The sequence below is a fragment of the Colobus angolensis genome, unplaced genomic scaffold (genome assembly GCF_000951035.1).
Source record: "Colobus angolensis palliatus isolate OR3802 unplaced genomic scaffold, Cang.pa_1.0 Scaffold87, whole genome shotgun sequence".
Classification (NCBI taxonomy): Eukaryota; Metazoa; Chordata; class Mammalia; order Primates; family Cercopithecidae; genus Colobus; species Colobus angolensis.
The window spans coordinates 1,478,953-1,500,892 of NW_012122598.1; the positions used below are offsets into that span (position 1 = coordinate 1,478,953).

General features: G+C 48.9%; 1 protein-coding gene across 5 annotated transcripts; it reads left to right on the plus strand.

Moving 5' to 3' along the window:
• Positions 1-436: 436 nt before the first annotated feature.
• CALCOCO1 (calcium binding and coiled-coil domain 1) lies at positions 437-17,843 on the plus strand. Of its 5 annotated transcripts, XM_011930487.1 has the most exons (18): positions 758-778; positions 1,850-1,984; positions 2,423-2,492; positions 2,914-3,093; positions 3,433-3,535; positions 4,537-4,727; positions 6,134-6,292; positions 6,699-6,847; positions 8,817-8,907; positions 12,246-12,401; positions 12,618-12,872; positions 13,345-13,470; positions 14,276-14,371; positions 14,724-14,832; positions 15,067-15,266; positions 15,760-15,866; positions 16,120-16,191; positions 16,840-17,843. In XM_011930487.1, the coding sequence occupies exons 4-18, from the start codon at positions 2,938-2,940 to the stop codon at positions 17,015-17,017; spliced, it is 2,148 nt and encodes a 715-aa protein (XP_011785877.1). In that variant the 5' UTR covers positions 758-778; positions 1,850-1,984; positions 2,423-2,492; positions 2,914-2,937; the 3' UTR covers positions 17,018-17,843. The 5 variants fall into 5 exon arrangements, with proteins under 5 accessions (XP_011785878.1, XP_011785879.1, XP_011785880.1 ...); XM_011930488.1 differs by lacking the exons at positions 1,850-1,984; positions 2,423-2,492; positions 16,120-16,191 and having other exon boundaries at positions 437-778; XM_011930489.1 differs by lacking the exons at positions 1,850-1,984; positions 2,423-2,492; positions 16,120-16,191 and having other exon boundaries at positions 437-778; positions 15,763-15,866.
• The last annotated feature ends 4,097 nt before the right edge of the window (positions 17,844-21,940 follow it).

Here is a 21,940-nt window from a genome sequence, read left to right on the forward strand (position 1 = left end):
TCCAGATGCGTATGGTCAGGCCCCTTAGCACTGAAATCCTCAAGTTGGAAGAAAATGGTCAACTGTGCAGAACACAACATTCTTACAAGGTCTGTCCCTGAGGTTGAAGTAAAGAAGAAACTGCTATACCCCAGTTATCAGTTTCCCATACCCAAAATGGTGGGTAACTGTGGTGTAGTGGCAAGAACGTATGACGTGGAGTCAGCCAAGGCTAGTGCAGTTCTACATTTCATAGCTTTGACACTTCACACTGGCTCCTTAACTGTACTTGAGTTTCTTCATCTGGAAAGTGTGCATAACGCTAACGCCTCTCTCACAGGTGGGTGTGAAAAGTACATGAGGGGACGGAACAGAAACCGCTCTGCCCACCGTTAAAGCGTTATACAGAAGGCGTTAGAGCCGTAAATCCTCCCCAGCCCCCAACAACGCACGTTACAAATCAGCAGCCACCCCTAATGCAGCCGGCCCCCGCCTAAGGGATCATGGGCCGTGAAGTCCTTTGGTGGCCACACCCTCGTTCTCTGTCATAGGAGTGAGAACTACGCCTCCCAGGACGCCGCGGCGAGGCCGCCACCACGGACGCCCTCTTCCCCGCCCTCCTTGCGCGCAGCCTTCTAGGATATGTAGTCCTAGATCCGAGCGCGCGGCGGCGAAAGGGCGCGGAAGAACCACAAAACCCAGAAGCCCTCGCGCCCACTCTTCTCCCTCCCCTCGAGAAGTCGGAGTGCTGTTTTTGTTGTTGGTGAAAGGTGAGGGGAACAGCTGATCCATCTGTTGGGTAAGAAACTTGGCCTAATTGGGGGCGATTTTATGGGAGGGCAGAGTTTCCCCACTTTCCAGTTTGGGGAAGGATAACGTAAGGGAACTGTCGAAGGGGGATGCAGGAGCGTTTGGGTTTTAACACTTTCCGTACTCGAGAAGCCACCCCCGCTGTTCGGGGAGTTCTTAGTTTCAAGGGGACCCTGATTAGAGGGGGCGCCCCCTCGTCGTCCTCTCCTTCTTCTCAGTACGTCTCTATAAAGCTGATCCCTTTAGGGGAGCTGAAATCTGCTTATTCTCTGCCAGGCAAGACGTGTCCCCCACACGTCTTCCCTCTCTCCCCTACGCAAATCCAAAGAAAGGCCTTTACGACGCTGAATCCCTGGAGGAAGGGGGGACCTTCCAAGTAGTAGAATGTCAAGGAACTCTAGAGCCCTACAGAGGAGGGGGCGGGACACCCGCTCTCCGCCCCCCATGTGAACATCTGAATCAGGCTACATACCTACATCTTAGGTGCCCAGAACTTTCTTTCGGACAGGAAGAACATTTACAGCTGTTACGGATTTTCTTTGTGGGGTGTATTTTAGTGTTCTCCAGGTATAGATCTTTGGGGACAACCTACCCCCACCCTTAGAAAGCTGGAAGAATTACATTTGGAGAAAACATGGACTGGTTTCAACCAGGAATTTTTCAGAGAGATGAACATAAAAAAAAAAAACTTTTGTTCTACCTATTTTGGGGGCAGAAGTTGCTCCTTTTTGTGTTGCTGGCTCACCTTTATCCACTGAGTTTCTGTTTTCTTTTAAAGCTTCTGTCCCCTAGACGTCAGCCTGGTGTGGGTTTGTGATGTTTGGGGGCGTGCGTATGACTAGTGGCAATGGCTGGTTGGACATGTCGGCTGTGAGTGACACAGGAAGCAGATTAGTGGGCTGGAAAGGAGTGATGAATAAGAGGGCCATCTCACAGCCCTGGACTGAGGAGTTCTCTTGATCATTATTATTGTTATCTGTCCTCACCCCACCTTCATATTTTCCGATGAACTCTCCCCAGCTAACTGGGAACACCCCTTTCTCTCAACCCCATCCTATAGTGTGTCTCCAGCTACCAATACAAACAGATGGAAGGATCGAGGCTGAGGGGAGCAGAGAGAAAATGAGGAGATAAATACTAAAGTGAAACTAGTAGGTTTCTAGTCCTGCTGCAGGCACAGTCTGGAGAGAAGAATGTTAGGTTCTTTTTGAACTTATCTCCCCTTTCCTCAACGTTAAATATACATTTCCACTTCTTGGGGCCCCTTACTTCCCACTTTCTAGTCTGTTCCCTGCCCCGGGGTGGGGCTTTCCTGGCTCCAGGCCCCCACATTCCATCTCACCACCCCCACCACGTTCCTGCTAAGCGCCTCACTCCACCCTTGAAGTTGCCGCCTCCAGAATTCTTGACTTCCTGGAATAATAAGTCGAGGGACAGAACCTGTCTTTCCTTATATCCTCCCCTTCCCTTTGTCTCTTGGATGCCAGCAGAAGCTTTCTGCTTCCCTAGAATTCATGGGAGTAGATAGCTCAGAGAGATGAAAAGAGAGCTCAGGAGCCTAAGGATTTGGGCTGTCAGTTCACCCCAACCCCAAGCTGTATTCTAGCTCTGAAAACTCAACCATTCCTTTCAGAGATTAGTTGCTGCTTTCTGATGTCATAACTCATTCCTGGATACAGCTGGGTCAACAAGCTTAGGAGTAGGCAAGGACACCTCTCAGTGAGAGGGCCCTACACCTCAGTTGGATTTTGAATTCAAGAGCCAGGATGTGTGGGAGATGGGATGGAGAAATGGAGGCTGTCGACCAAGACTCAGTATCCCAGGCTCTATCTCACCTCAGTGTCCTTTTGGGAGCAAAATTAGAGAAGTCTGGACCCTCAGAAGGGTCTATGAGCCAGAGAGGGTATAGTGTAAGACAGGATGGGGACTGACTTGGAAGGCCAGACCTACATCCTAGAGACTAAGAGTGATACCTCAAAAATGTCCCATAACCCTCAAGGACTGGAAACCAGGTATGCCTTATCTCCAGGTGTAGTGGCAGGGGCTGTGAGTGTGTGGTGCTGGAGCTGTGTGGGGAAGGAGGTGGACTGGAGAGACTTTAGGATATCAACCTTTCTTTCAGAGGAGGACAGATATCTCAAGGCCAGGATGGAAGAATCACCACTAAGCCGGGCACCATCCCGTGGTGGAGTCAACTTTCTGAATGTAGCCCGGACCTACATCCCCAACACCAAGGTGGAATGTCACTACACCCTTCCCCCAGGCACCATGCCCAGTGCCAGTGACTGGATTGGCATCTTCAAGGTATCTCTGGAACCCCTTTTGGCTTAAGTTTATGGGCTGTGGGTTGGTTGGAATAAGGGGAATGATTGGGCTCTTGGATTCTCAACCTCAGGTTGATAGAGAAGAAGAAAGAAACGTGTCACAGATGACAGAGGCCACCTGTGTAATCAAAGCTCATCTTTTCTCCATCTTAACCTTGTTCTTTACTGACACATTAGTGTCCCTCCACTTTCCCTTTCTCTTGTCATTGTTGCCACCGTAGCTCCATCCTGCCCCTCTCATTCAACCCCTCTGCCCTTTCTTCCATCCATAGAAGGTATTTCCATGACCATACCTTTCTCCAACCTTGGGCTTTCACAGGTAGAAGCTGCCTGTGTTCGAGATTACCACACATTTGTGTGGTCTTCCGTGCCTGAAAGTACAACTGATGGTTCCCCCATTCACACCAGTGTCCAGTTCCAAGGTACAAGGGAAGACGGAAAACTGGGATAGAGGAGCCAAGGGAGTAGAAGTTTGAAAGAAGGTAGTGGGCTCAGAAACATTAAAAGTTAGGCACAAAGGACAAGGGAAAATAAATGAAAATAAATATAATGAGAATATATCCAACAGGGCTCAGCAGATAGAAAATCATGGGATTATTGCAGAATCAGTGACTTAGAAACAGAAGGAACTTCAGAGGGCGTCTAGTCCCATGTCCTACCCAAAGAAGGAAAAACCAGGGAGTAAGGAAGACGGAAAGGTAGCATTATGTGGTGAGAAGAGGGAACGACCTGGGTTCAAATCTCACCTCTAACACTTACAAGCTGTTTGGCCTTGGGCAAATTACATAACCTCCCTGTATCTGTTATCTTAACAGTAAAAGGGGATGCCTGGTTTATAGAAACATTACGAGGATTTAAAATGAAAGCTGTAGGCCAGGCGTGGTGATCCCAGCACTTTGGGAGGCCAAGGTGGGTGGATCACTTGAGGTCAGGAGTTCAAGACCAGCCTGACCAACATGGCAAAATCCTGTCTGTACTAAAAATACAAAAAAAATTAGCCAGGCATGATGGTGCATGCCTGTAGTCCCAGCTACTCACGAGGCTGAGGCAGGAGAATCTCTTGAACCTGGGAGGCACAGGTTACAGCGAGCCAAGATCGTGCCACTGCACTCCAGCTTTGCAACAGAGCAAGACTCTGTCTCAAAATAAAATAAAATAAAAACTGTTACCACAGTGTCTGGTACATGGTAGGCACTCACTACATGGTGACTAGCATTATGATGATTATGATAGAGGGGGAGTGGGTTTGGGAAAGAAAGGAAGGAAAGGGATAGGCAGAAAGGAGAGAGAAGAGTACCCTAGGAAAAGAAATGGCCTGTAGGAGGTGGAGAAGAGAAGAAACAGTATATGGAATACTGAGCAAGGGGCTGGAGCCAAGGACAGTGGATCATTTGGGGTCCTGGGTCCATTCTTCTTCCCACAGCCAGCTACCTGCCCAAACCAGGAGCTCAGCTCTACCAGTTCCGATATGTGAACCGCCAGGGCCGGGTGTGTGGGCAGAGCCCCCCTTTCCAGTTCCGAGAGCCAAGGCCCATGGATGAACTGGTGACCCTGGAGGAGGCTGATGGGGGCTCTGACATCCTGCTGGTTGTCCCCAAGGCAACTGTGTTACAGGTGAGAAAAGAGCAACAGAGTTATTCTCAGGCAAGGGAGTGGGAGACAGCATTGCAAGAGGGCCCTTCCCACCTTACCCTCCCCTCCTCATCTGTGGCCTCAACTAAAGACCTCACTGAAAGTTAGACAAAGTCCTGCCTTCAGGAAAGTCTCAGTCTAACATAGACATACATGAACATGTAAGGCAGGAAAGGAGACCACCCACAAGCCAGTGTAAGTCAGGATTTCATAAGAACTTTTGCAGCCTTCCTTCTCTATGCGCTACATACTGCCTTATGCCCTAGAGGAAGATGTAAAGGGTGGAGGGAGGCTACTCGAGGGAACATTCAGAGAAAAGGGAGCAGAAGACCTGCTTCCAGGACGAGTGGGGAGTGAGAGCAGATAGGCAAGGCCCCAGACCTGTACTGTCCAATACCAAAGGCTCTTAACTATATATGGCTCTTGAGCACTTCAGATGCAGTTAATCCAAACTGAGATGTACTATAAGGGTAAAATATACTCCAGATTTTGAAGACTTAGTATTTTTTAAAGAGAATGTAAAAGACTTCAATAATTTTTATTTTGACTACATGTTGAAATGATACTGTTTGGGGTTTTTTTGTTTGTTTTTTGGGGTTTTTTTTCTTTCTTTCTTTTTTTTTTTTTTGAGAAAGCCTTGCTCTGTCACCTAGGAAGATGTTTATATCTCACATAAGTGAAAGATGTGTGATGAGCTCCTACTCTCTATTGTGTTTTCACAATCATGATTCTCATTTGAGCCTTACAGCGATTCAGACTAAGGGATCATGTTACAGATGAGGACACAGAGACTTAGAGAAGTTAAGAAACTTGTTCAAAATCACATAGCCCTCTGGGTATAGTGGCATGCGCCTATAGTCCCAGCTACTGGGGTGACACTGTGGTGGAAGGATTGCTTGAGGCCAGGAGTTTGAGGTACTGTATGCTATGGTTGCACCTATGGCTAGCCACTGCACTCCAGCCTGGGCAACATAGTGAGACCCTGTCTTTAAAAACAATCACATAGCTAGTAAAAATTGCATTGAAGATTTGAACCCAAGTCTGTCCAACTCCAGAGCAGATAGGGTAAAATTAAGGGAGCCATCCCTTGTGTTTGTGTTCATTGACGTGCCGCACGAGGGATTCCTGCAATTGCTGGGTGAGGAAAGGGCCAGGCCTAGGGTGGGGAAAGGTAAGAGGGATGGGCAATTCAGAGTGCCGTGAGCTGGTGCATCTGACTGGGTGGTGGACAGGATTCGGTAGCACACCGAGCATCCCCTTCCTCACCTCTTTATAGCCCAAAGCTATGTAATTTCCCAACCCCAGAATGCACCTGGAGAGTGGTAAGGATAGAACCTTAGAAGGGGTACTCCACCAGCACACTCCCCTTCTCCTCCTGCCGCCTGTAGAACCAGCTCGATGAGAGCCAGCAAGAACGGAATGACCTGATGCAGCTGAAGCTGCAGCTGGAGGGACAGGTGACAGAGCTGAGGAGCCGAGTGCAGGAGCTCGAGAGGGCTCTGGCAACTGCCAGGCAGGAACACGCGGAGCTGATGGAACAGTATAAGGTGGGAGCTGGGCCAGGTAGGGGGTAGGGTCTGGCTGCTCATCCAGCGTGCAAAATCTAAACCCACTGAAGAGACTGAAGGAGAGATGTTAGTGGGCTTTTATGATGGTTCTGACATCAAGAAAATAGGTTTAAGGGGTAATGGTTGGGATTAAACTTGATATGACAAGAGACGTGTTCCAAACTTGTAATGAGACTCAGTTCTTTGAACATAAGAATGCTGAGGTAAGGTGGAGGTGGCCACGTTGATAGGTAAAGGAATGTTCCAGCAGTTTCTTTTTCAAGGAAGGCAATGTGATAGCCAGGTGGGAGCAGTCAGACCCTGGTGTGCTCTTCCTAAGCCTTTGTTCCACTACTTGAGAGATGAGTCCCAACCTCCCTTTCTTCTTGGGGAAACTTAATTTCAGGGGATTTCCCGGTCCCATGGGGAGATCACAGAAGAGAGGGACATCCTGAGCCGGCAACAAGGAGACCATGTGGCACGCATCCTGGAGCTGGAGGATGACATTCAGACCATCAGTGAGAAAGTGCTGACGAAGGAAGTGGAGCTCGACAGGTGAGGGGAGTCCACTGACCCCATCACTTCCTCTCCCTTCCATGACCCCCACGCTCTAGCCCCCTCTCTCAGGCAGGCAGACCTGCTGTCTGCCTCACATGCTTTCTCTTTCCCTCCTACCCTCACTCATGCTAGTCCAATTACTGGGGATACCCTTTTCTGCCGAGCTCTCTACCATCTTTCCGCACGCTATTCTGTATTCCTTTGCTTTGGAAATAATCATAGTTACCACTTATCGTGCAACAAAAACTGAGCAAGAGCTAGGAGTGGAAGATTTGGAAGAAGAGAATGGATGGAAGTCAGTGCAAGATAAGAGAGGATGGATTTCAGATTTGGCAGCAGGAAAGATAAGATTAGACTGTGTTCTTACTATTAAGAAACATTAGAACTGGTGATCCAAGAATGTTATGGAATCTCTCCTCTGGAAAAAAAGATACAAATCATAGACTCTTAGCATTGGGAATGTAAGGTATGTATGAGGGTATGTAAGAGGTCACCCTCAGGAGGCAGCCTCTTTAACATTTGACAGCTGTCATTTTTGTATCTCTTGTATTGAGCCAAACTCTACTCTCCTATAACTTACCAGGGGGTCCCGAGACCTCTGGAGCCACATAAAATAAATTTCTTTCTTCTTCCAGAAAGTTGTTTCCTCTACCAAGTAGCATAAATATTGACCACCACCTCCCATGTCTGCCCTTCAAATTTTCACCATTTTAAACACTCTAGTTCCTTATTTTATTAAATGACATAATTATATTCCATTTAGTACTGGTAGATGGGATATTTTAAAAAACTGTTTAAGGCCGGGCGCAGTGGCTCAAGCCTGTAATCCCAGCACTTTGGGAGGCCAAGACAGGTGGATCACGAGGTCAGGAGATCGAGACCATTCTGGCTAACACAGTGAAACCCCGTCTCTACTAAAAAATACAAAAAAAAAAAAAAAAAAAACTAGCCGGGCGAGGTGGCAGGCGCCTGTAGTCCCAGCTACTCAGGAGGCTGAGGCAGGAGAATGGTGTAATCCCAGGAGGCGGAGCTTGTAGTGAGCTGAGATCCAGCCACTGCACTCCAACCTGGGCGACAGAGCGAGACTCCGTCTCAAAAAAAAAAAAAAAAAAAAATTTTTAAAAGAAAGAGGCATTCTATCCAAGGCCCAAAGTAATAAGTGAGTTCATCTGGGAGGCTTCTTCAGGATATGTTAGTCTCACCCTAGGGAAATATTAGATGTCGACATTCTAAGTCATAGGTTAGGAAAGCAGTGGTCAGATTGAGCATCTGGAAGAGATTAGAGGCTGTCTAGACCAGGGGTCAACAACTATGGCCCACAAGCCAAATCTAGCCTGCCGCCTGTTGTATAACCCAGGTAAGAATGGTTTTTACATCTTTTAATGGTTAAGAACAAATTAAAAGAAGAATATTTTGTAACATGTGAAAGTTGTATGAACTTCAAATCTGTGTTCAAGTTTTATTGAAACATCATGCTCATTCATTTACATATTGTCAATGGATGGTCCTGCACTACAATGGCAGAGTTGAGTAGATTGAGTAGATGCCACAGAGACCACATGGGCTGCAAAGCATAAAATCTTTACTATCAGGCCCTTTACAGAAAGAGTCTGCCAACTTCTGGTCTAGATCAAAAGTTTATGATTAATAATGACTGCCCTTGTCTCAAAAAGACTAGATTCTAGTCTCTTGATTGAGTGAAAACAATGGGAGCCATCAGCAAAACATTCCTTAAAATATTACATAAAAAGATAAGAAAAACTATTTCTTTCTAAATTCTTCTCTGGAACCTGGAATCTTGGTTTCCTGGGGCTTAGAACTGGAGCTGGCTTAGGGATTTATGCATCCCAGAGTGAAATGGAGCTCTGGGCCCAGAGCAGCAGCAACAGAGCACAAGACAGAGGCCTGAGTCCATTCCTTCTCTGGGTGGAGCAGATTGTCTGACATGTCATCCCACCAATCACAGGCTTAGAGACACAGTGAAGGCCCTGACTCGGGAACAGGAGAAGCTCCTTGGGCAACTGAAAGAAGTACAAGCAGACAAGGAGCAAAGTGAGGTAAGGGGCTCAGAGTTGATTTGCTTTCTCCATTGTCCGGTCAGTGTTTGATTCCCTTTCGAGAGCCAGACACCAAAGGGAATAAAAATGTAAAGAAGACATTGACATCGTGTGCACTCCACTAAGGAATATAAGACATATACCCAAATCAGGATTAGTCAGAGTGGAAAAGTGGAATATAAGAGTGTCACAAGAGAAATCTTTTTTTTTTTTTTTTTTTTTAGCTTTTTGGAGACAGAGTCTCACTTTGTCTCCTATGCTGGAGTGCAGTGGTACAATCTCAGCTCAGTGCAACCTCTGCCTCCTGGGTTCAAGCAACTTTCATGTCTCAGTTACCTGAGCAGCTGAGATTACTGGCGCATGCCACCATGCCCAGCTAACTTTTGTATTTTTAGTAGAGACAGGGTTTCACCATGTTAGGCAGACTGGTCTTGAACTCTTGACCTCAAGTGTTCCGCCCACCTCAGCCTCCCAAATTGCTGGGATTACAGGTGTGAGCCACTGCACCTGGCCTCAAGAGAAATCCAATAAAAGTATTGTGGAGCTCCAGGGAGGTGTATGAGTGCACATCTTGTTACAGACATAAGAAAAGTCTTTTTAAAAGGGGTGTGAAGGCCAGGCACAGTGGCTCACGCCTGTAATTCCAGCACTTTGGAAGGCCAAGGCAGGCCGATCACCTGAGGTCAGGAGTTCAAGACCAGTCTGGCCAACATGGTGAAACCCCATCTCTCTATAAAAATTAGCCAGGTGTGTCAGGTGCCTGTAATCCCAGCTACTCAGGAGGCTGAGGCAGGAGAATCACTTGAACCCGGGAGGCAGAAGTTGCAATGAGCCTAGATCACACTATGGCACTCCAGCCTGGGCGACAGAGTGAGACTCTGTCTTAAAAAAAAAAAAAACAGGGGAGGGCCATGGCTGGGCATGGTGGCTTACACCTGTGATCATAACACTTTGGGAGGCTGAGGTGGGAAGATTGTTCAAGCCCAGAAGTTCAAAACCAGCCTGGGCAACATAGTGAGACCCCATCTCTACAAAAAATTTTAAAAATTAGCCAGGCATGGTGGCATGCACCTGTAGTCCCAGCTGCTCAGGAAGCTGAAGTGGAAGGATTGCTTGAGCCCAGGAGGTCAAGCCTGCGGTGAGCTGTGATCGCACCCCTGCACTCCAGCCTGGGTGACAGAGCAAGATTCTGTCTCAGAAAAAAAAAGGGATGGGGTATAGGGCATGTAGTAGCTTAGTACTTTCAAACCTTTTTAGCAGAACCCTTTCCTCTCCTCCCACCAATAAAGTTTTTCATCTTGTGTGGACTCTCACTGAATAAACAAAAACAATATTTTATTACTATGAATTTATTTTCATAAATCTGAATGTATAACATTTACTTAAAAGGCAATGAAAGCAATTAGGTAATATTGAGGCATACCAAACTTTGAAATGAGAGGCTATGGATGACTGTTCTGTCAGCCTCAGCAACTAATATATTTCTGTATTTTATTTTGGTTGTGCAATATTGAGGACACCTTGAGTCACACACAAGTAAGTGCAAATGATAACAATTTTTAAACTGTCCATCTTGAAACTCAGTTTACTCTTCAATTCAATAGAAAATACAATAGAAACTATTCTGAGCTTTGCACAAAAATGAATTAACCTGGAAACACATGCCAATTGGTGATCTCCAGTGTGTTAACTTGTGATTTTATGTGTGTTTGTTTGTTTCTTTGTTTTGAGACAGAGTTTCATCTTGTTGCCCAGGCTGGAGTGCAGTGGCGTGATCTTGGCTCACTGCAACCTCTGCCTTCCAGGTTCAAGTGATTCTTCTGTGTCAGCCTCCTGAGTAGTGGGATTACAGGCACCCGCCACCACGCCCGGCTAATTTTTTGTATTTTTAGTAGAGATGGGGTTTCACCATGTTGGCCAGGCTGGTCTCAAACTTCTGACCTCAGGTAATCTGCCTGCCTCGGCCTCCCAAATCACACTGAGATTACAGGCGTGAGCCACTGCACCCGGCCTTGTGTTGTTTTTTTTAACATAATTGTTAATAATTTAGAGGACGTTCAAATCAAATATCTGCAGAACTCCTAAATCCCTTCTTCAGTACCCTGGGTTTGTGTGGAAGATCGTTAAAAACCCTTTGCTCAGCAGTGAGAATAGGTAGAATTTGAGTAGACAGAGATGAGAGTGAGGATATTCTAGGAACAGAGAAAGACATGAGCAAAGGCTTAAAGGGCAGAACACTCAGGGCAGTTGAATGTGTGGGTGAAGTGTTTGAGATAAGGCCTAGGTTAGACTGTGGAGGATCTTGAGCTTCATTTTTATTCCACAAGCAGTGAAAGGCTTTGATGATTTTTCAGGCAAGGGTGACATGAACTGTACTTATGGCCAGGTGTAGTGGCCCACACCTGTAATCCCAACATTTTGGGAGGCGAAGGCAGGAGGATCCCTCGAGCTCAGGAGTTCAAGACAAGCCTGGGCAACATAGTGAGACCCTGTCTCATCTCTAAAAAAAAGCAAAAAAAACACAGAAGCTAGGTAGGCGTGGTGGCACATACCTGTAATCCCAGCTACTTGGGAGGCTGAGTTGAGACAATTGCTTGAGCCCAGGAGTTGGAGGCTGCAGTGAGCTGTGACCATGCTACTTCACTCCAGTCTCGGCAACAGAGTCAGATCCTATCTCTGAAAAAGAACATAACTGTACTTAAAAAATCAGAACTGTACCTAAAGAAGAATAATCTGATTGCCTTGTGGAGAATGAGCTAGTTATGAAGTTGTTCAGTAGTCTAAGCAAGAAATAACCAGAGTCAGATAACGTGGTTGTGGTGGTAACAGAGAAGAGCAAATGGCCGTGACCAGGATGCAGAAGCAATAGGCTTTTCTGTGGGCTGCTAGGGAGAGGACACAGCCAAGCATGGCACCAAGGACACCAGGTTACTCCATTCTGAGTAACGTGGGAGCTAGTTGTTACCATGGACGGAAATAAGAGTAGGAAAGACTGGGATGGGGTGGGAGGTAGACTGTTGAGTTTGAGGGGCCTGTAGGGCATGAAGACTGAGTTTTGATTTAAGAGAAAGAATGGAGTAGCAGAAATGGTACGTGGAATGCCTACATGGAAGACCCGAGGCTATAATGCTGGATACCTCAATTTGGGAGCTGGAGACTGGATATGCAGGATTGAGTCCTTTGAGCTGAGAACCCAAGAAGGGCTGGAAATAGTTGAAGGCTTGAGTGTGTGTTAAATCTGAGAAGTGGAACCTTGACCACTCTCATCACAATGGTTCACCTCCCGAGCCACCCCAACACACATACCCCTTTCCTTACCTGCTTTCCACTTCCATCAGGCTGAGCTCCAAGTGGCACAACAGGAGAACCGTCGCTTAAATTTGGACCTGCAGGAGGCCAAGAGCTGGCAAGAGGAGCAGAGTGCTCAGGCCCAGCGACTGAAAGACAAGGTGGCCCAGATGAAGGACACCCTAGGCCAGGCCCAGCAGCGGGTGGTGAGTGAGGCCCCTTGGCAACAGGAAACAGGGAAAGTTCCAAGGGCAAGTTATAGAAAAGCCTAAGTGTCTAAAGAGAAGGGGAAAGACATGGCTAAAGACTAAACAACACAACCCCGAGTCCTAATGCAGTGGAGTGGAGGGAGCCTGGTTACCTCCCCGGCTGACAAACGATTCACTGGGAACTCTGATCTCCATCTCCTCCTTTCTCCTGAGGCTGAGCTGGAGCCCCTGAAGGAGCAGCTTCGAGGGGCCCAGGAGCTTGCAGCCTCAAGCCAGCAGAAAGCCACCCTTCTTGGGGAGGAGTTGGCCAGCGCAGCAACAGCCAGGGACCGCACCATAGCCGAACTACACCGCAGCCGCCTGGAAGTGGCTGAAGTTAACGGCAGGCTGGCTGAGCTCGGTTTGCACTTGAAGGAAGAAAAATGTCAATGGAGCAAGGAGCGGGCAGGGCTGCTGCAGAGTATGGAGGTAGAGGGATGGGGGGGCATCTGGCAATCTGATGACCACTGCCCCCACCTCTGTCGGGGCTCCTACATGTGGTTAGAACCTTTGGGAGGAGAGAAGAGGGGTTGAGAACCTTAGAGGACTCAGGGGTGGAGAGGGGCTTTGAGGGAGGTACACTTTAATTTCTAGGCATGACCCATTCCTAACTGGAGTATCCCAATCCTGATCACCAGAGTACCTTCCTTGGAACACAAACATTTTCTGTCCTAGGCCCCAGACCCTGCCATAATGCCCGTTCCTGATCAAGCAGCACCTGCCTTCATGTCCTGTCCTTCATTTGGAGGGTATAGGAAATGAAGGCAAAAGGGGGAAAGTACTCTAAAAATGATGCTTTAAATAAAGGAAAGGACACACAGTAAGGGATAGTGCTATTGACAGTGTCGTTCCTTTTTCTTCCCCTCTCACCCTCCCATTTTCCTTCTTGGCTGTCTCCCAGGCAGAGAAGGACAAGATCCTGAAGCTGAGTGCAGAGATACTTCGATTGGAGAAGGCAGTTCAGGAGGAGAGGACCCAAAACCAGGTGTTCAAGACTGAGCTGGCCCGGGAAAAGGATTCTAGTCTGGTAAGGCACCCAGCCACCAAGGATCCCGTCCTGTGGCCTCCTGAGGCATCTATACCCCTTCTCTCTGTCTTGGGTATGTGCTCAGAAGTACTAGGTGTCCACTTACATGTTGGGTGGCATTTCACTTGCACAATCAAGCCCTCGTTGGTTTGAAATACGCATTTTTTGCCAGGCGCGGTGGCTCAAGCCTGTAATCCCAGCACTTTGGGAGGCCGAGACGGGCGGATCACAAGGTCAGGAGATCAAGACCATCCTGGCTAACATGGTGAAACCCCGTCTCTACTAAAAAATACAAAAAACTAGCCGGGCGAGGTGGCGGGCGCCTGTAGTCCCAGCTACTCGGGAGGCTGAGGCAGGAGAATGACGTAAACCCGGGAGGCGGAGCTTGCAGTGAGCTGAGATCCGGCCACTGCACTCCAGCCTGGGCGACAGAGCGAGATTCCGTCTCAAAAAAAAATATGCATTTTTTTCTGCTCTCAGGGCACACATCTGGGCCCAGTAGAGGTGACTTAGGAGAATTATAGAGTGGCTCCTTGGTGTGACCAGGACCTCTGCACCCCAGCCTATAGGCAGTCATCCAGGACCCACTCGAGAGGCAGAGACTAAGACTTAGAAAACTGAGTCTCTGGGGCCCAAGACACAAGACTCATGGAAAAAGAGTGTTGGGAATCCCCGTGTGTGTCAGAGCAGGAAAGAAGCAGAGACATGGGGAGACCTGATTCTAGATTGTTGGTCCTGGTCCCAGAGCCCAGGTTCTTGGGGGTACATTCTAGGCTCCAGATTCCATCAGGCCCTCTTCCCTCAGGTACAGTTGTCAGAAAGTAAGCGGGAGCTGACAGAGCTGCGGTCAGCCCTGCGTGTGCTCCAGAAGGAAAAGGAGCAGTTACAAGAGGAGAAGCAGGTGAGCACCCAGGCCCTGTAGATGCCACAGGTGAGGACTTGAGGGCTAGAAACTTGGTAAATTCCCGTCATCTCTTGGCTTAGAAACTGTTCTCTCCAAGAGGGCCCATACCCTGGCTTCTCTTATTAGCGGACTTGGCAGGACAGGGGATGATCTCTGGGAGAAGGGAGGGATGTAAGTGGTGAAGCAGGGGTGCTGCGGGGAGTGTCTGCCTGAAGTCACCCCAATCTTTGCTGAAGGCATCTAATCCTGAGGAGCTAAGAGTTCTTCTTGGGTGCAGATGTCTCTGCAGGCTAGCAAGGTTGGTACCTTCACGTTCTCTAGCACCTGCCTTTTTCCTTCCCAATTCCAGGAATTGCTAGAGTACATGAGAAAACTGGAGGCCCGCCTGGAGAAGGTGGCAGATGAGAAGTGGAATGAGGATGCTGCCACAGAGGATGAGGAGGCCACTGCAGGACTGAGTCTGTATAACCCCAGTCTTGTAACACCTCTTGCCCCTTTCTACCCTCCGCTGTTGAGGAAGGCTCCATGTAACCTTGCTGGGAGCTGCCTCTGCCTTCTATGTGTTTTGCCTTTTCTTTCCCAGACCCTGGCCCCTGTTTAGTCTAATGATACCCCTCATCCAGAGGAGACAGCTGGTCCAGCCTTCTCACAACACATCCTTCTTTCTTCTCTGCCTGCTTCATCTCCTACAGGCTGCCCGGCAGCTCTGACAGACTCGGAGGATGAGTCCCCAGAAGACATGAGGCTCCCACCCTATGGCCTTTGTGAGCATAGAGACCCAGGCTCCTCTCCTGCTGGGCCCCGAGAGGCTTCTCCCCTCGTTGTCATCAGCCAGCCGGCTCCCATTTCTCCTCACCTCTCTGGGCCAGCTGAGGACAGTAGCTCTGACTCGGTGAGCAGTGGAGGAGCCTGCACAGAAGCAGTAAGGAGGGGTAGGGCCAAACCCAAGTGTCCCAGCCTGGAGTGCAGCATGATCTTGGCTCACTGCAGCCTCTGCCTCCTGGGCTGAAGCAATCCTCCCACCTCAGTCTCTCAAGAGTAGCTGGGACCACAGGCACGCACCCCCAGCTAGTTAGAGCAAGAACCTTAGCCATACAGGGCTCTCTTTTTCCCAGGAGAGAAGAGGCAGGCCCAGCCTCTCTTCAAGGCCACACCAACAGATACCATCCCAAAACCCACACCAGCCCAATAGCCTCACTGCTTCTCCCCCGCACTTATTCTCTTATTATCCACCAGCCCCTCGAAACGCCTCTCCTGCCGCACCCTTCCTAAGCCCCTCAGGTCACTATCCTAGCCTTGGCTGATCTTCCCATACTGTCCCAATGTGCTGCTCCCCCATCTTGGAACACCACCCCAAAGCCCAACCCTATCTCTTCGGCATCCAGGAGGCTGAAGATGAGAAGTCAGTCCTGATGGCAGCTGTGCAGAGTGGGGGTGAGGAGGCCAACTTGCTGCTTCCTGAACTAGGCAGTGCCTTCTATGACATGGCCAGGTGAGTTCAACCAGCAGGGCCAGGAGGGAGGTGGTAGGAGGTCAGAGGGAAAGGGCATCCGTGTGGACAGTCACCAGGCCCTGCTCCCAACCCCTTCCCTTCTTGGCCTCAGCCAAGAAAAGGAGATACAGGTATGGTTAACAACGAAAATGACTCACTGCTCCAAATCCCAGATGCCTTCAGGTAATCCCTCCCCCTATCTTATCAACGCACTCGGAGGTCCTGCCTTTAACTGGCTTCTGTGTTGTTCTAGCACCATCTTCTGCAGAGCCCAAATTGCCCTGCTTCCCCTCTCTCCTGCCTCTACCCCTTCCCCAACCACCAGGTAGGTACCTAGGATCCTCCGGGGAGGAAGGGAGGTGACCATGGCCCCCAGGGATAGGAGCAGAGAGAAGACTGGGATCCAGCATCCATCTGGCTACACCTGAAATGCTTTCCCTCTTCCCTCACTTCCCTGGGTGACCGTTAGGGAAGGGAACCTACGGGGGTGGGGGTTTCAGGTATCAGATTGTCCCCTTCTGCCTTCCCTTTTATTCCCAGGGTCAAGGGGCAGGCACAGGGAAGAGAGATTTGATCATCTAGTCCCAGTTTTGCCTGAATGTGAGATGGGCTCAGGGCAGGGAGGGGGTGGTGCTGTCATCCTTCTCGGCTGGAGCAGGAAGATGAAGGACGATGTCAGACTCATTTTCAGCCTCATTAGGCAGCAGACGGAGATAGAGGGAGGAGAACAGGAGGTTGGGGGATGGGCTCTGCACTGCAGAGACCAGCAGAGACTAAAGAAGAGGGGACATGGGGAACTGGAAAAATAAGGCTTCCAGAATTGTGGGGAGAAAGACGCTGTGGGAGAGGCCAGGATGCTGCATTTGGCACAGGATAACCTGGGAACCCAGGCACATGGGTCCTGCTGAAGTCTGCAAGTCAAGAAGGGAACAGAGCACGCCGACCCTCTCCCTTTCCCCTCTGTCTCTCTTAGTGGCTTTACAGTGGGTCCCCTGTCAGAAACCAGCACTGGGGGCCCTGCCACCCCCACATGGAAGGAGTGTCCTATCTGTAAGGAGCGCTTTCCTGCTGAGAGTGACAAGGATGCCCTGGAGGACCACATGGATGGACACTTCTTTTTCAGCACCCAGGACCCCTTCACCTTTGAGTGATCTTACTCCCTCGTACATGCACAAATACACACTCACGCACACACACACTCACACACATGCATACACTTAGGCCTCATGCCCATTTTCTATCACACTGGGCTCCATGATATTCTGTTCCCTAAGAACCGCTTCTGTGTGCCCTGTTTTCATCCCAAGATTTCTCAGTTCATCCTCTCCTACCTGGCTCTTTTGTCCCAGGGAGGGGTCCTGTTCGGAAGCAGTGGCTGAATTTACCCCCTGAAAGTGGTTTTGGAGGAACCAGGATGGAGGAGGCCTTCCCCTGTGGGAATAGAATCGTCCACTCCTAGCCCTGGTTGCTTCTAATACTCACACAGCCACTGCACACACACACTCACACTCACACTCCCTTGTCTGATGCCCCAAAGCCAATTCCTGGGGCACCCTACCCTCTCTAATTTGGGGTTTCTGTTTGTTTACCTGAGTTTTCTCTGGGGCCTGCATAGAGGCAGCAGCATGGACATCACAGCCTCTCAGGTCCCTTTTGGTTCTCAGCTTTGTCGGTTCCTCTTTCTGTTCCCCCATTGCCTTCTGCGCCCCACCCTGGCCTTTTCCATAACCTTAGGTATTCAGTTTGGAGGGTTTTTTGTATTTTTGAGGATTCCTGTATTCTGTATCCTGTCCTCGCATCTCCTCACATGGAAAGAAATAATGTATTTGTGCCTTCTGTGAGGGATGGCGGGAACAAGTGGTCCCAGGTATCCCCATTTCCCAGCCCCCTCTCCCTCTCCAGGTCCCCCCATAGCAATAAAAGCTTCCCCCTGATATCCGTCCCTTTGTAGTTTGAACAAATATATTTATATGATATATATGACTGTTGTCACAAAATGTGTTCTTACCATGAGGTGTGACTGGAGCACAGAGCCCAAACCTCCGGCTCTTAGACCCTGGTGGAGGGAGGAGGGAAAGAGGGGATGCATCCCTACCTCATGGCAGGGGATGCTGGGCAGTTACTCTCCTGTCATGCCTCCTGGTGTGCTGGCCACCAGTGGGTTGTCTCAAGTGGGAGTCTGGCTTGGATAATACGGCAGTTGGGGAGGGAACAAACTGATGGGTCCATGTCAGTTCTGCTCAGGGTTTAGCCCCAGGGTGCGTGGGTGCTGTGGAAAAGTGGGACAAGTTTTCCACTGCCCAGACCTTCACCTTTCATAGCAGTCATCACTGTACCTTATGCCAAAGGACAGGCTTTATTCCTGTCAAGAGTATACACCTTTGAGTATCTACTTAGTAAAAAATGCCCTAAGCCTTATACCTCTAAAGGCGATTTTATATTCCTCCGGTTTCTGTTTCTGTTGCTTTCTCTGTTGCCATCCCCTCATACCTGTGTGCACACTCTGACTCAACAGTCACAAAAACACATTCATCCAGTTAACCAGCTTCACAGGCTAGACAGACACATACACAGCATCGTAAAGCATTTGTTAAGGACCTGCACATTCACCACGGCTCTCAGCAATACCCTGCACAAGCACATGCCTACAACCCCCTTATCCTCCAACGCAATAGCTCCCTTCTCAGCTGCCCTCCACTCCCTTCAGGGGCCCTGTGCGGACCACCCCCACCATTCCCTGTCTCCATTCACCTGAAATGCTCCTGTCCACCCCCTTTCCAGCCCCACCTGGATGACATCTTACATCCTTCCTTCTTCCCTCACGTCTCTGTCTCCTAGCAACCCCATCTCGTTCCCTGAATCCCTTCCAAGGAAATTAGAGATAATGGATCTCTCCTCTCTCCATCTCAACCCCTCTTTATTGATCCTCCTTTAATGAAAGTTAATCATAACAATGATTTAATTAATAGAATCCCTCTCTTCCTTTATTGCTTCCCGTATTAAGACTATTAATAAATACGAGCTGGGCTGACAGAGGCATCCATCACCTGCGTGGGATTCCCCCCATCCCTCCTTTTACCTTCCCCCTCTCCCCCTCCCTCTCTTGGCCTATAAACTTGCCGGGGTAGTGGGGGTTAATCAGAGAGGAATTATGAGCCAACATCCCCAGCAGGAGGTGCATTTAATGAAATCATGTGTGATTTATTTTCTGGGGGAGGTTGGGGCGAGAAGAATCTGGGACCCACACCTCCTGGCTTCCAGAGGATAGCTGCCTTGTGCCAAAAAGGAGAAAAGTAGACAAACAGGGACCCAGGCCTCTGCTCCCATGCCACAGCCCTTGCCAAGCCACACATATACCCACAGGAGCCACATGGCTAGCTGCACAAAGCCACTGATACAGAGGCTGTCAGACAAAGCACTTAAGAGGACTGTGGTACAGGTTTTGTTCTTTCCCACCTCCAAAACTTCACGTGGGTCCTTCTCACCTTCCTTTCTCTCCAGCCCTATTCTGCTTCACTGTCCCAAATCTGCTTCATACTCCCCTCCTCCATGAAGCCCCCCAATCCCCCACCAGGCTCCTCAACATGGATATCTAGAGTTTCTAGCTGCTCCTTTCTCTACCCTTTGTGTATCTTTCTGGTGTGCAATCTGCAATTTCAGACAGGGTGCCACAAAAGTGTGGGGCCATTTCTCCTCCTTACTCATGATTTGCCTATCCCAGTATCCAAAGCATGGCCCCCGACACAGAGGGAGCTCAAGGAAGGGTAATTGACTTCATGGGCCAGAGGAAACCCAGGGGCAGCCGGGTTCCAATTCTAGTTCTCTCTCCTACTCACTGACTGGTATTTGATAACTCAAGCCTTTCTTCTTTTTTTTTTTTTTTTTATGAGGTGGAGTCTCGCTCTGTCGCCCAGGCTGGAGTGCAGTGGCCGGATCTCAGCTCACTGCAAGCTCCGCCTCCCGGGTTTACGCCATTCTCCTGCCTCAGCCTCCTGAGTAGCTGGGACTACAGGCACCCGCCACCACGCCCGGCTAGTTTTTTTGTATTTTTTAGTAGAGACGGGGTTTCACCATGTTAGCCAGGATGGTCTCGATCTCCTGACCCCGTGATCCGCCCGCCTCGGCCTCCCAAAGTGCTGGGATTACAGGCGTGAGCCACTGCGCCCGGCCTAAGCCTTTCTTCTTATCTCTCTTCTATAATGGATCATCCCTTTCCTCCCTGCTCACCAGCATCCATGCAGAAGCTGATAGACCTGAATGGGCTTGAGACTCTAATGTGAAAGGAGATGTCAGCCAAGTAGCAAATAGGAACTCATATCAGTATTTGGTGGTGAAAGAATGAATCCAAACACACCACTCCCCACTTATTGAACCTCAATGGCCTCCTGTTACCTACAGGAACGAGCAATGTAGATTGCTTAGTGTGCCAGTCAGGGTCTTCACCATCTGGTCGCAACTTGCCCTTCCATTTCCCATCTACCCTAAGGAACCCTGTACTCCAGTATAACAGAACCATTCCACAAAAACATGCACTACTTTCCTCCTAGCTCAAAGGATACCACCTGCATATGGTCTTACTTGACTGTCCTTACTTGACTGTCCTTTGACATGCCACATAGAGCACTTTATAAAAAGATGCTACATGTGTTTACAACTTTTTCTTCTCCCTAAACTATAAGCAAGCAACTTGAGGGCAGATTCTGTGCTTATACATCACTGTGTTCCTAAAATCTAGTATAGAGACTGGAACATAGGACCAGTCCTCCAAAAATAATCTTTAAATTATTTTAATGACATGTTTTATACATACAAAATAACATATGTAATGAATAATAAAATGAACATCATTGAGCTCACCAACCAGCTTCAAATAAACATTACCAATACCATTAAATGAAGTGTCATGTGTTGCTTGAAAGAACAAAATGTGATGTCAGTTGGGATAGAAGTGTTTCTTCTTTTTTTTTTTTTTTTTTTTTGAGACGGAGTCTCGCTCTGTCGCCCAGGCTGGAGTGCAGTGGCCGGATCTCAGCTCACTGCAAGCTCCGCCTCCGGGGTCTATGCCATTCTCCTGCCTCAGCCTCCCGAGTAGCTGGGACTACAGGCGCCCACCACCTCGCCCGGCTAGTTTTTTGTATTTTTTAGTAGAGACGGGGTTTCACCATGTTAGCCAGGATGGTCTCGATCTTCTGACCTCGTGATCCGCCCGTCTCGGCCTCCCAAAGTGCTGGGATTACAGGCTTGAGCCACCGCGCCCGGCCTGGTGTTTCTTCTTTTTTTAAAGCAGAGTCTTGCTCTGTCGCCAAGCCTGGAGTGCAGTGGCACCATCTCAGCCCACTGCAACCTCCGTCTCCCAGGTTCGAGTGATTCTGCTGCCTCAGCCTCCTGAGTAGCTGGGATTACAGGCACGTGCCACCATCCCCGGCTAATTTTTGTATTTTTAGTAGAGACAGGGTTTCACCATATTGGTCAGGCTGGGGGATAGAGGTGTTTCTATTAATTCAGGATACTTACAGAATGCTCTGTGTGGGTCAGGTGCCGGGGAATGGATATAGAATAGTCAAAAACCCCACCCTCAGAGAGCTCGTAGTTGACATAAATTACCAGATACAAGGAAACAAGATAAACGCTACTTTAGAGGTATGCACAGCATGCTACGGGACTACAAAAGAGGCAGATACTTAAGACTGGGGAAGGCAGAGCTTCCCACAGGTGATAATGTGGGGTAGACATGAACCAAGCACATGCAGGCAGAGAGAACAAAATATGCAAAGACAACTTACTCTGAAGTCTATACACTTCAGGTAGGGCTGCCAAGTGAGGATCTTACCCAACGTGGGAAGTGAGGCTGGAAAGGTGAACTCCTGACATTTATTCATACATTCACTCAACAAGTATTAATTGAGTGTCCGCTATGTGTCAGGTGCTGTTCTAGATATTGGAGAAACAGCATGAACGAAATAGGAATTGGCTAGATACAGTGACCTGTAATCCCAGCAACTTGGCGGGCCAGCTTTGAGCCCACAAGTTCAAGACCAGTCTGGGCAACATAGCAAGATCCCTTCTCTAAAGGA

What these genes read in the sequence shown, in the direction of transcription:
- CALCOCO1 (XM_011930487.1), top strand. Translation starts at nt 2,938, where the DNA reads ATGGAAGAATCACCACTAAGCCGGGCACCATCCCGTGGTGGAGTCAAC. An exon ending in CCAAGGCAACTGTGTTACAG is followed by an intron (nt 4,728 to 6,133) that starts GTGAGAAAAGAG and finishes TGCCGCCTGTAG; the next exon opens with AACCAGCTCGATGAGAGCCA. An exon ending in AGTTACAAGAGGAGAAGCAG is followed by an intron (nt 14,372 to 14,723) that starts GTGAGCACCCAG and finishes TCCCAATTCCAG; the next exon opens with GAATTGCTAGAGTACATGAG.